The sequence below is a fragment of the Notechis scutatus genome, chromosome 6 (genome assembly GCF_049901735.1).
Source record: "Notechis scutatus isolate UNSWTSFEM ecotype Mainland chromosome 6, rNotScu1.2, whole genome shotgun sequence".
Classification (NCBI taxonomy): Eukaryota; Metazoa; Chordata; class Lepidosauria; order Squamata; family Elapidae; genus Notechis; species Notechis scutatus.
Window position 1 is genome coordinate 61,589,643 of NC_142014.1, and position 13,692 is coordinate 61,603,334.

General features: G+C 39.9%; 1 protein-coding gene across 4 annotated transcripts in view; it reads right to left on the reverse strand.

The window, feature by feature from the left end:
* BRAF (B-Raf proto-oncogene, serine/threonine kinase) overlaps positions 1 to 13,692 on the reverse strand; it is a 57,334-nt gene extending 43,642 nt beyond the window's left edge. For all 4 annotated transcript variants that reach the window (XM_087968514.1, XM_026695064.2, XM_087968513.1 and 1 more), the window contains exons 1-2: positions 13,258 to 13,692; positions 3,786 to 3,887 (exon numbers count right to left, since the gene is read on the reverse strand). In XM_087968514.1, coding sequence (XP_087824640.1) covers positions 3,786 to 3,887; positions 13,258 to 13,398 — 243 coding nt within the window. In that variant the 5' untranslated portion in view covers positions 13,399 to 13,692. The remainder of the gene's footprint in view (positions 1 to 3,785; positions 3,888 to 13,257) is intronic.

The following is a 13,692-nucleotide window of genomic DNA, read 5'->3' on the forward strand; positions in this document are numbered from 1 at the left end:
ATTAGGAGGTTCAAAATGGTTGTTTGCACCTTTAAACTTGCAGGATTCTGTTATGTAGCTGTACAATAAAGTAGAATTAGTTCATCTAATCATAGTTCCTGTATAGTTTATCTAGGAGGGACCTGGATCTAACAAGCAGTTGGCTTAGCTGACAGACTGAAAACTCCTGTCCATCTCCTTGAGAGTCACAGAATAAAACTTGCTCTCTTGTTTTGGGTACTGTCCAGTCAGAATCCAACTCTGAGTGAATCCAAGCAATTTTATCTGCCAAATAGCAAAAATATTCCTCACAATAACCCTGCATATGCTCTGCAATCTGTCCCTCCTCAGCAGGGATTTGTTCTCCCTGAACTGGGTTGCTGCGCAGCTACCAGCAAAAACAGTAAGAGCAAAGAAAACACATTTTTTCTGCCTTTACTGCCACAATGTAAGCCCTAATATAAGTTCTTACTCATGCTCAATCAGATTCACTCTTCGTCTTCCTCTACTAGTACTCCGGGCATTTCTTCTTTCTCCTTTGCAGAAACTATGGATTTTGCTGAAAGGCAATATCCACATCAGCAATTTATCTTCAAAACCAGGAACAAAATCAGAGCCTGAAATATTCTATCATGGTTTACCAGTTCAGATGATAAGAGTAAACAAGCACAAAAGAGCATTATCATATGTTAATTGGGGGAAAGAATGTACATTTTAGATCTTTGAACCATGATTGGATTGTCAGAAGCACATCTAGCATTAACATCATAACCTTCAGAAAACTCTCAGCATCCATCAAGATTTTGAGACAAACCACCTTAATAGGTCCACTGCTCTCACAAATATCCAGGATGTTCAAAATGTGCAGCCTGACCCAGGGATGGGATTCAACTGGTGTTACTACCAGTTCAGTAATGATGTTTTGCGCAGTTTCATCTGCCCTGGAGCAAAAACTAATTAAAGTGTGTATCTACCTTTGTGAGCTGGAACTAAGATTACCAGGACAAGTTCATGGTTGCCACTCTCAAGCTAATCCAAACTCCGTATCTAAAGGATGGAGGCTGAAGTCCCCCCAAAACATCAAGTGACCTCAGCATCAGTCCAGGAAGAAAGTCTAAAAGCTTCTGAAGGACAATTGCTAGATAGCAAAGCGGTCAGAACATGTACAGAAGGCTAAGCCCTGGCATGTACAGACACTCACATCCAGTTATTGCCAGAAGTGTGCTCTCACTCACTGCTAAAGTCTTCTGAATGATCACAGCAACACTTCTCCAGATCTTAGCATTGTGGCTACTACCGAAGGGGCCACTGGGAGAGGCTGCCCAAGGCAGTGATAGTGCCCACCTGTCCACAGACAGGGAGGCGAGGCAACAGCAGCACTGCTTCCCTGGCCGGCGGGTCCAGCAGAGAGAGCCCAAAGCCACCCGTCCTTCCCACCCTCTGCCCAGCCCATCCGTCCTCACGCATCTCCAAATGCGCCAGCAGCTCCAAACGCTGCAGCGGCACAGGCATCGGGCAGAGGCGCTCACTCAGCTCGGAGGAGTATGCGGTGCGGGCTGTTGCCTTGCCTTCCTGTCCACGGATGGATGGGCGCTATCACTGCTTCGGGGTCAGGCTGGAGGGACTTGGGAAGGAAGCCAAGCTCAGGTCGGCCCGGCTCTTTCGCTTGGCAGACAGGCGCGCACCCGTGGCTTGCTTTCCCAGCTCTGCCCAGCCGCCCGGCTCTGGCGCAGCTCTGGCGGGATGACCAAAGGGCCCGGCGGGGAGGAATTTGCTGCCTTGGCCAGAGCTCTGCCGCTGGGCAGGAGGGCCCGCCTGTCAGCTGCGCTGGGCGCCCCGGGCGAAGCTTTTTGCGCTCTGCCTGGTGCCAGGCAGGGATGGCAGCTGGGCGCTTCTCCCAGGGTGGGCCGATCCTGTGCTGCAGCCTCAGGAGATTTGCCTCACCATGTGGGGTTGGGCTGCCCTCTTGGGCAGGGGAGGCTTTGTTGTACCAGTAGTAGGGCGTCGTTTTTAAAAGAATGGGCTTTGCCTTCGAATGATGCCCGGGAAGGCGGTGACAGGAGCACCTGAAGCCGAGTGTCTCCTCTAGGCTCCGGTTGCAGGGAGGAGCCCTGGCTGGCCCCGCGTGGCTGCGCCAAATGCCGCGTGGCTGCACCAAATGCCGCGGCATTGCTCCAAACGCCGCGGCAGTATGGGGAGAAAGGAAAGCAACGGTGGCGGAAGGTCTCCCAATACGAAGTGCCCCACCAACGCCAAGGTCAACATCCAAGCCGTCGCCGCCTGCCCGAGGATGCAAGGGGGGGAATTAAGTCACACCCGAAAAGATGTCCTAGCCATTTTTTCGGGCTCAAAAAAAAAATAAGACCCGGCCTTATTATATGAGAAACACGGTAGTTCTGTCAGCCATACTTTCCTTTGTACAACATTGAATCAATGTGGTTTCCAGTTCCATCCCTCTTGCACTTGTATCTCTCTGCATTTGTATGCTCATCAGATCATAGTATGTGGACCAATTTTGCTACTCTACTGAACCCATCAAACCCAACAATTCTCTGAGTTCCCAGTCATACAATATATAAGCATTACCTTTATTCAATTTCAACAACTGCATTTTCAATTTCATTATTTAAAAAATCCTCCATGCTTCTCATTTGGAGGTTCCTTCCCCTATTGTCACAGTCCAAGAATCCATTCTCACTCAGTGTTTTTACATTGTATCCAGTTTGTTTTTGCTCCTGAACAGATCTTTTGGCCAACAGATTTGATGTTCTGTTTATGCTCTCTATGCACAACCTACAGATCAGGTTTGAGATAACTTTGCAGGCACAAAGTTTTCCAGCTAGCACACCTCCACTGTTCTTACATACATTCCAGGTCACCCATATCTGCCACGTCAATCACCTTTGTTTTTCTAACTAGCTTCTACTTCTGTTACTGCTTTTCACAAGACTCTCCAGTCCATGGCCTCCCTTCTCCAGCAGATGAGATAAAACAGCAGCCATTCAGCCACAAATGGCAGCTGCCACTTTATCTTATAGTTCCTAAAAGATACTGGCCAAAGGCAATAGTTATTTCTACTTCTGTGCCCTTGTCAATCTTTGCTGTTATGGAAGGACAACTCCATGTCAACCCCAAATCACATCACTCACCAGTTCTTCTTTTTTTTAACCATTTTAAAATTTTGTTCTTATCCTATTCCCCCACCTATAGAAATGGTTTTATACCATTTAACTTTCTCTCTATCCTTCCTTTTAATTCCAACTCATCCAATTCTTACTGCCTTCATTTTCTGTCCTATTTTTCTTTCATCATTCATTCTACACACTCATTTCAACATTTAAATCCCTTGGTAGGATGCCATTTCACAAGAAGAATAAACATGGGAAGTTGCCCAAAACCTGTAAATGCTCAGAATTCACTAGACAGTAGGAAAGAATTAGCCCGTGATAGTTGGCCTTGGAGATTTAGGCTAACCCAAACCTGAATCATATTTGAATCTTTTCTTATATCCTTTGGTGTGTGGAAGTCTCTTGCTAAACCTTAAACCAGGGGTCTTCAAACTTGACAGCTTTAAGACTTGTGGACTTCAACTCCCAGAATTCTTCCTCCGGTCATGTTAGCTCAGGAATTCTGGGATTAAACTTGCCAAGTCTGAAGACCCTGTTTTTAGGCTTTGTCTCCGTTTTATCAGTCATGCATACCCACCTCCTTTAACAATATAAACTTATAAGTACTCTGAAATTTTTTAATAAGCAGAAAATCTATGTAATAATAGCAACAATAATGATTTCCAACTTAGTACTTACCTCCAAATAAATCGAGGGTGGATTGTGTTCTCCTCCAAATTTGTCTAGCAGAGCTTCTATATGTTCTTGAGTTAACTTAATCATCTGTTTGATATTCCACACCTAGAAAAAAATGAGAAATATTTCAGTATTCTTAATAAAATATACTTAAAAGTTTTAAACTTAATATCTCAAATATATGCTGACAACCAATTCACTTACTAATGTTGTTAGCTATGATGTGTGTGCACCTATGCCTAGTCACTACATATATAATGCAACCTAAAACAACTGCTCAATAATTTTCTATCTCTCAAACTTCACTTGTATAGCACACAACAAAACCAGCAATATATTTAGTGGCTGAGAGCAAGACTCAATGCCTGCTCATAAAAGTGCATAATGCAAATGTGTGGCACAGATGATCAAGAGCATGAGTAACTATTGAAAGGTTATAGGGAGTAACTATTGGAAGGTTATAGGAAGAAGTAAAAATAAAACAAACAAACAAACAAAAACCCCAGAAAGTAACTTTGGCCAATTATTTCCCTGTTGCCAAGAAAACTATAGAGGTAGTCCTCGACGTACAACCACAACTGAACCCAAAATGTCTGTTACTAAGCAAGACAGTTGTTAAATTTCCCCATTACATGATTTTCTTGCCATAGTTGTTAAGTGAACCACTGTGGTTGTTAAGTTAATAAAATGGTTGTTAACTGAACCTAGCTTCCCACTGACACTGAAGGTCACAAAAGGTGATCACATGACTCCAGGACATAGCAGCCTTCATAAATTGTCAGACATCCAGATTTTGATATGTGACCACAGGGATGGTGCAATGGTCTTAAGTGTGAAAAATGGTCGTAAATCACTGCTTTCAGTGCTGTTGTAACTTTGACTGGTCACTAAATGAATGGTTGTAAGTTGAGGATTACCTATACAGATATATCCATGTAATCATTGAGACTAGATTTGAGAGTCCAAGGCATGGATAAATGTGTAACTGTGTTGCAAATAAATTTATGTAAGAAATAATGTAAACCATCTTATCATGTCTACTTCTATTCTCTTGTCAACTTTAATATGATTATTACTTTGGTACTCTAAAGGAACTATTTCTAAAATACATGTAAAAACAGTAACAATTAGCCAAAAAACAACACCTAAGAATTTAAGTACTTGCTTCTGGGGGAAAAAAAATGACAGTACACTGAATGTTCATGCAATCACCAGAGACTCAACCATCTGTCCAAATTATGGAGAACAGAACTCTAAAACTATTTATTTATTGGAATAACGTCTTATCCTTCAGTTCTGGTGAGCACTAAAGATGGTTAGTAATTATTTTAAAAGAAAACATAGCTTTAAACTGCGGATGAAAATTAATGGAAAAATCATACTAAAATCAATTATTTTAAAAAGCCTGGAGAAAGTACTAGCACTGGTGATGTTATCTAATTTGGTAGTTACCTAGATGATGTTACCTAGTGCAAGAAAACAACCAAACTCAGAGAACACCAAGGACCCCTCATTTCAACCCTGCGCTACAAATATTCTCCTTTATTGGTACTTTCCACATTTTCAAAACCCCGAGAGTGGCCTTCAAACCAAATTCCTGACAGAATGCCATCTCTAGTCCAAGTGCAATGCCTGAGGTTGTCCTCTCCTCCTATCGGGAAAACTGGCCACTGACAAGCAGCACACATCTTTCAGTACAGGAATTATTTTATTCATCTATCTTAGCAACATTTACTTAGTATTAACTTATCTACTACACACTCTACAACTATTCAACTTTTATATATTATTCATGACAACCTCACAGTTGCCACAGCTATCTCTTCTGTGGCACAGTGGTTAGAATGGGTACTTCTGCTGCCTGCCTGCAATTTGGCAGGTCACGGTTAACTCTGCTTTCCATACTTTTGAGGTCAGTAAAATGAGGACCCAGATTGTTGGGGCCAATATGCTGTCTCTGTAAACTGCTTAGATAGGGCTTAAAGCACTGTGAAGTGGTATATAAGTCTAAGTGCTATTGCTATTTTGAGTCTGGTATCAGCTGAGAATTAAAAAGTGCTTCCACACTAAGAACCATGCTTTTTTAGGACGAGTATAAGCCATCCTTGATCTTTGCGTTCAGTTTTCTATTTGTCAACCTCCATCTCATTCAGATTTAATATAATCTTGTCTTCTCTTCTCTGACGCATTAATGAGCTAAGGCAACTTTCAAGGGGGACAAATAGCTTCCTTGGAACTGAATGGGAAACCCAATAGAGCTGCTGTCATTAACATACCGATGGCATTGTTTACCAAACTACTCCAACAGCTTCATGTAGACATTAAAGAGCCTGAAGGATAAGTTGGAACCCTTTGCAAGACCATACCTCAATGTTCTAGGTATCAATTAATAGTCTCCTATTCTGGGGATGTGGCCCAACAAAAAGGACCAGAAGAATGGTAAAATTCTAGCGCACAGAATTTAGGGAGACCTGGAGAGAAGCCAGATCTTTGTGGTATATGAAAGTTCAATGATTTTACCATTGTTTAAATTCTGTATAATAGATGTTTTATCAGCAACTGGCTTAAAAAATAAGGTTAATAATGTGAGGGGTCACATTATTATTATCTTGACTTTTCTTAGATGGCATCTGAAAGGAAAGAAGATGAGCCACAAAAATACTTAAACATATTTTAAGTAGATTCATATTTATTCTTTCCTGGAAATCCACACTGAATAATATTTGATCTTCTTTTCAAATCACAATTTAAGAGCTAGGTTGTCATACTTCATATCACCACACCGTTATACTGAACTTAATGGTGAAAATGAAGGTTTATTGAAGTATGGCTGTAAGCTAAAGTAAATGTGTGAGAGCCTATAGATTTCCAGAATTTGCAGAAGTCCAGCTCCTAGTTTTGTTGTCCAATTCGATAATCAGTCAGAAGCATTATAAATTTTAAATGTTGCATATTGAGGCATTTTAATATAGCCAGAAAATATGTAAAACAAAATGCAGGGGGACTTTCCAATAATACTTTGAAAACGTAAACACTCACTTTTTACCTCAGTAACTAGCACTGTTCACTTCTACTGCAAGGACATGCCATGTGACACTCTTACCATGTTAACTTAGAAAGTAGTTATTTAAATGTCTATATTGCAGTAAATATCGATATCATTATGAGAAAATGTGGGCATCTAGAAAACGGAACAGCTGTTGCAGGAAGAAAAATACTTTAACCCTTAATTATACAAGTGTGGACTACATAACTTGCTTGTTTTGATTCACATGTTTTATTACTCTTTCTATATGCTAGGCAATTAGTGAAGCAAAGAAACCTTTAAAACGGAGACCTCAATAAATGTGTGGCCAGCAATTTTATCAAAACCTCAATAATTACTTTGTTCAGTGCAATTCATTCTGTTAGGAGTCTCAAATATGTTTAAAAGTATACATAAATATAATTTTGCTTGAATTTTACTGTAGCCACATTTACATTGCAAGGTATTTAGAGAAATCCAGAAATAATGCTTTCTATGAAAGGCACAAATATATATTCAGTAATGATTCATATTTTACCCCAGGAATAACATTTGAGCATGAAGAGTTACAGTAATTGGAAGCAGAACATTAAAGTATTAAAAATGGAAATTTATTACCTCCACTATATATCAATTTACAATAAACATCTTAGGTATCTTAAAGATTCAAGATTTTAGTGATCCATACCAATTCTGTTGCAAGAAACAAAAAGAGTTTACCACTCAGGACCTGTATGACAGGATATTTTTAAAACTAAACATTTTCTGTAAAGAATAAGAAACTCATATTTGAAACAAACTATGGAATTTGCTATGAAATAATGTGCACAGCTAATTGCATAATGAGGAAATGATGACAATCTGTACTGGGATAAGGATCTTAACATTTTCAAAACAAAGAATAACTTAACTACAACAAATAGCATTACGATTTTCTCAAGAAAACTTTATAGCATCCATAACACTGTATTTTTAAACCTGTTCTCCTTGATATTGAGATAGATACCAGTATTTTATATTCATCACCCTTATGTAAACCTGTTCTCCTTGAGATTTGAGATAGACATCAGTATTTTATATTCATCACCCTTATATACTATTTTTAGAATCAAAACTTAATCAGACCAAGCAAGATTCTTCTTTTCATAGGTGAACAATCAATGTACACACATAAACAAAGCATTCTGCCACATAACTATTCTACTATTTTCTACATTTCCATTGTCTTTGTAGAATGTGTATGTGAGAGACCATGCCAAATATTCTTGCATTTTACTAAAGTGAATAAGGAGTTAACTGGACACTTCCTAATATGGAAATTGGGGCATGGTTCTAGGAGAAAAGGAGAAGGTGTGAAAAAAGAAACAGTTGACATTTAGGGGAAAAAAAGGAAAGGAAAGGACCAAGACATCAACCGCTTTTGTGAAAAGATAACTTTCTTATTTCTATAGCTCTAAATTTCTATCCCATATTATTTGTTCACAGGTTATTATTAAAACTTTAACTGTTTATAAAAGGTTGTTAAATAAATGAGCAACACTACATTACACTCCCCTCCCCTGCGTATAACACTACCAGGAGGTGGAAAAAAAGACAAAATTGTAAAAGAACAGACTTCCATCATATGAGGATGGTGGCAATAATATTTAATATTTATATTTATCCCCAAAATAAATGTGGAAGAAATCATGTCAAAATAAGCACAGTCTCAAAACAGCTGGTATAAAAACATAAGTTGGACCAAGGGACTTACAGCCATTGCTATTTAGTCATCGAGAAACACCTGCTTTTTTCAAAAAGAGTACAACCCCTTCCCCAAACAAGTGTAATATTTTCAATATTGAATCAGTAGTTGTTATATTTTTATACGTTACCATTTATAGGAAGGGTATACAAGGCACAATGACAAGGTAGTCACGTTTTTATATTACATTCAAGTCTGATACAACAATCAAGAGTTTACTGAATTATTAGTTGACTGTTACATCTCCCCATCTAAAACACTCATTTTATTAAATAATCTGAATGAGATAAAGAGAATTTATATTTACACACATTTAGTTCAGATTAAGAATGGCTGCAGGAATTGGGTTTGTCTAATCTAATGAAAAGAAGGACTAGGGGTGAGATGATAGTGTTTCAATATTTGAAGGGCTGCCACAAAGAAGAGGGGGTCAACCTGTTTTCCAAAGCAACATAAGGCAAGGCAAGAAACAATGGATGGAAACTAATCAAGGAGAGAAGCAACCTAGAACTAAGGAGAAATTTCCTAACACTGAAAACAATTAACCAGTGGAATGGCTTTTAAAAAAGAGACTGGATAGCCACTTGTCCGGAATGGTATAGGGTCTCCTGCTAGAGCAGGAGGAGGCTTAGAAGGCCTCCAAGGTTCTTTCCAATTCTATTATTCTGTTCTCCAAAATATATATTTGAATCCTAGACGAAATTCAGTTAGAGAGAATTGCTAAGAAACAACTGTTCACTTTTAATGGCATGATGGACTAGCTCTATCCATTATAATTGCATGTAACAATAAATTAGTTCCCCCAATCATTGCAATAATTTCCATCATGTGCATGGCAGGTTTATTATGAAATAGTAACTGTATACTTGTTACTTGAATAATCCTACAGTATCAAGATGAGTTGGCAAGCTTTCAATTACCAACCCAGTTCAGACATTCTTCAGGTGGTGTTAACTAGAAGAAATTCATTCCAAGACATACAGTAGGTTATTGAATGCTCTTTGTCCTTCAATAACTGTCTGGCTGAGCTCAGTCAATTTCCAGCTGTATTCTGTTTAATAAAGGTTTCCCAAAGGAGACCATCATGGATACACTACTCATAACTATCAAGCTAAATGAAAACCACCAACAGAAGCATCCTGGAAACTTGATAAGCCTCCTGGCTTTGCTGACAAATCAGGGCTAATCAAGTAGATTATCAAACACCAGGCAGACAACATTCCATCAGTGGTACATGCAGACAGATTAATCCTTAGTTACACAGACTAGTTATAGAATCCACATGCAAACATTCTTTAGGCTCCAATCAAGATGTCCTTTTCAAATCATGTACTGCATGTTGTTCACTGTTAATCATATTGATAAATCAAGCCAAAAACAAACATATAACATCACTAAACATAACTAAAAAAGCAAAATTATCTGGAATCACATGCATTTATTACTCAAATAATCCACCCACAGCTTCAAAATAAAAGATTAGCTGAATTTATTTGAAAGGCATAATAACCCTGATATAGGGTCATATGGAAAGTATTTATGGATAATTATAAATTGTTTTACCAAAAAAAGCCCTACACTAGTCAATAGATTTTATCTCTAAAACAACATGAATCAATAGTTTTCCTCAGCCAACTAACATTTGAAATTATACACCTGTTAGTTTAACATCAAAAAACAAATAAGCTAGACACATAGAAAAGTCTTGCTTAAGGGAATCAGCATGGAATCTGCAAAACTAAATCTTGCCTTACCAATTTCTAATTTTTTTAAAGAATGAATATGATTTTGCAGACAAACATTGTGCACTTGGAATTTCAGAGACTCTTTGCAAAAGTTCCTCATCAAAGGCTGTTAAATAAACTTGGCACTCTGGATATAAGATGATTTGTTATTTTATAAATTTCTAAATGGATAAAACAAAGCCAAGAGGCAGGAAGAAATAGGCTTTTTTTTTTTCAAATGAGGGAATTAAGAGAGAATTTTTCAAGAATCTACATTGAGCAAATGCTTTTTAGCTAGTAGATAATTTTGACTGATGAGAAAGGAATGAGTTAGAAAATGATCGATCAAACAGCAAACATGATTCAATTTATCTGTAGAGTATGATACACATAGGGGCAAAAGCCAATTCATGTTTTCTGTTCTAAAAAACAGGAAAAAATCTTGAAGTAATGTTGGATATCTCAGTGAAGATGCTGATCAATTTGCAGCAAGTTTCCAGGCAAATTCCATATGGAAGAGTTCATCAGGAAAGGAACTGAAAACAAAACTATCAACAATATAGTGCAAATATACAGAAGGGTGGAATAATTTAAAAACATAACAAAGTGGAAAAAATGCAGAAGAAGGCAATGAAAATCATCAAGGAACTCAAGCATCTTCCTTACAAGAAAATCTAGATCATCTGGAACTTCAGTTTAGAGAGAAGATAACTAAGGGCAGACATGATTAGTTTGCTTATTACATTTGCGGGCCATCCATCTTCTTTAGAGACATGGTTGAATTGTATAAAATCATACATGTTATGGAGAACCTGGAAGGATGGACAGAAATTTTTTCTTCCTCTTTTAAAACACTTAGAAGCAGGGGTTATCCAATGAAACTTAAAGGAAGATATTTTGAACAGAAAAATTACTTTCCACAGTGCATAATTAACCTGTGTTTATAACCATTTATCAGATGACTTTAAAAATAGTTTGAATAAATTCAAGGAGGACAGGCCTACTGAGAGCTATTAGCCTTGAAGATTTAATGGGACCACTGGGCTGGGGCAGCATGGATCCAAATATTACTTTGCAGAAGAGAGATATGTCTGTTATTGTTTAGTACCTCAGAGGCTGGTAAGCTTCTGTGAGAAAATGCTGGATAAATATTGTCTTTAGCCTATTACAGTAGTTATTATTCTATTATTAAATTGTAATTAAAAATATCAAATATATAAAACCTGAAGTAATTCTTAGGGAACTGTATCACATCTAAAAAGATATTGTACTGCTTTATTATACCTTTATCTTCAGGTTGCTATTATTCCTATGGAAATGAAATAATTAGTACAGCAATTGTGGATATTCATTCAAAAAACCCTATTTAAACTTAATCTTTTTCCAACCACACTCTGCATATAATTTAAAAGCTATGTTGGGTTTCTCCAGAGAAACTTCACAGCACAATACAAAAATAACTGATGCATATTTGGAAAATGAAATTCATACTAAGTAGTTATGCAAAAAGTAAACTGTACCTAAAAATAATTCAGCAAATCACACTTGCATGTATTTATAAAACTATTTTCCTTTATTCCTGCCCCAGTATGTCATTTTAGAGCTAGGTAGTTAGTACTTAGTAAAAATATTCAGATGAATAAAGTATTAATCAACGTTTGCTTTAAAAGGAGCAATACAGGTTTTTGCACTGAATCCAGTTTTGGGTACTAAGAACAATCTGCTACATCTTTTGCCAACAAGAAACCAAATGCCAAGAGGTTTGTCCCATTTGTGCTAAGGTCCTGTTCAGAGGGCACCTGAGAATGCTTGCTTGTGGGGGGAAAATTACGCAATCCACTGGTAACTTTTAATGACTGAATTAGAAAGGTAGCAATTCCACCTTTTTTTTTTTAATTCCATAAATTGTTGACAGACAGCCCCTCCCCTGCCTGTTTATCTGAGACAGAGATACAGATACACAGAGCTGGAAGGGACCTTGTAGGTCATCTAGTCCAATCCCACCCAAGCAGGAGACCCTACACCATTTCTGATAAACGGCAGTCCAATCACTTCTGAAAAGTCTATACAAAACACAGACAGGTATCTCTTCTCTTCTTGCATTTTCTTGGGGTAATGCATTAGGGTCAAAAGAAGTCATTATGGCAAGTGTGGGGAAAAGGGATGAAGGATAATGTTGTTGACATAGTTCCTGCAGTTACATCTACCCTTGGCAGACAATTACTACTAAGAATCACGCAGGGGGAAGAAAAAAAAGTCTGAGACGACAAATCCAGAGCATTCTACTGTGTAGCAAACCAAACAAATCAGCAATATTTCACTTGGCCTGGTGACAAATTAAACTTTTTTAAGGGTTTCACTACTGTATTTTCACAAAGCAGCTTTTTTCCAAGGTTACCGGGGCCTATTGATGCTGCGCCTGTAGCAACAGTTCAGTGGGGGCAGCAACTAACTGCTGCCTTCCCCAACTTGATGCCCTCCTGTGAAACTGGACGACAGCTTCCACACATCCCTGTCATCCTGCAGACAGCTTAATGGAAACTGCAGTGCAATAAAAACGGGACGGCACCAGGTCAGGAAAAGCTTGTATTAGCCGGAGACGGTTTTTCCTGGCGACGGAGGTTCTGTAAATCAGGCCAGGGAAGTTTTGTCGCCCCCTCCCTCCGGGCAAGCGGGCAGCTTACGATATCGACCCCCCGCTCCCGTCTAAGCATCTCCGGCTGCCTTAACGTCTTGCTTTTGGCCCCATCGCCTCGCAGAGACGTCCGGGGCTTCGGACAAACATCCTTCCCCCGGGTTATAAACTCCGACTCGTTACGCCTTATCGCCGCTCGTCAGCTTAAGCCCCTGCAGACGGGCTTCCACTCTCGGGACTCCCCGAGCACAGAGAAAACGGCGCGTTGAGATGCCAAGCCCGGCCTTGCCTCTCCTCGCCTCCCCCTCCCCGCCACTCCGCGCACCTCACAGTAAGGGAGCCCTCACCTCCTCCGGGATGGCAGAGTCGCCTCCGGCGCTGCCGCTACCCCCGGCGTAGGAGGGTCCGGGCGGAGGCGGCTCGGGTTCCATGTCCCCGTTGAAAAGCGATGCCTCCTCAGCGCTGCCGCTGCTGCTCAGCGCCGCCATCTTGGATCGAAGCGCTGAGGGAGAGGAGGAGGAGGAGGCGGGGGCCAAGAGGGGGGACGGGGAGGAGGAGGGAGAAGGGGAGGCCCGGCCGTGTCGCTCCTCTCGACCCGGCCGCCCCCAGATGCGACCCGTAGCGGAAGGAAAGTGTGCGTGTGGGAGGGGAGAGGGTGGAACAAGGGGGGGGCAGAAGGACGGGGCAGAAGAAGCTCAACCAAGCCACCCAATCCTCCAGACAGGGAGGCAGCAGCAGCAGCAGCGCAACGTCACGCCCTGAGCGTGACGTCACCCAGAATC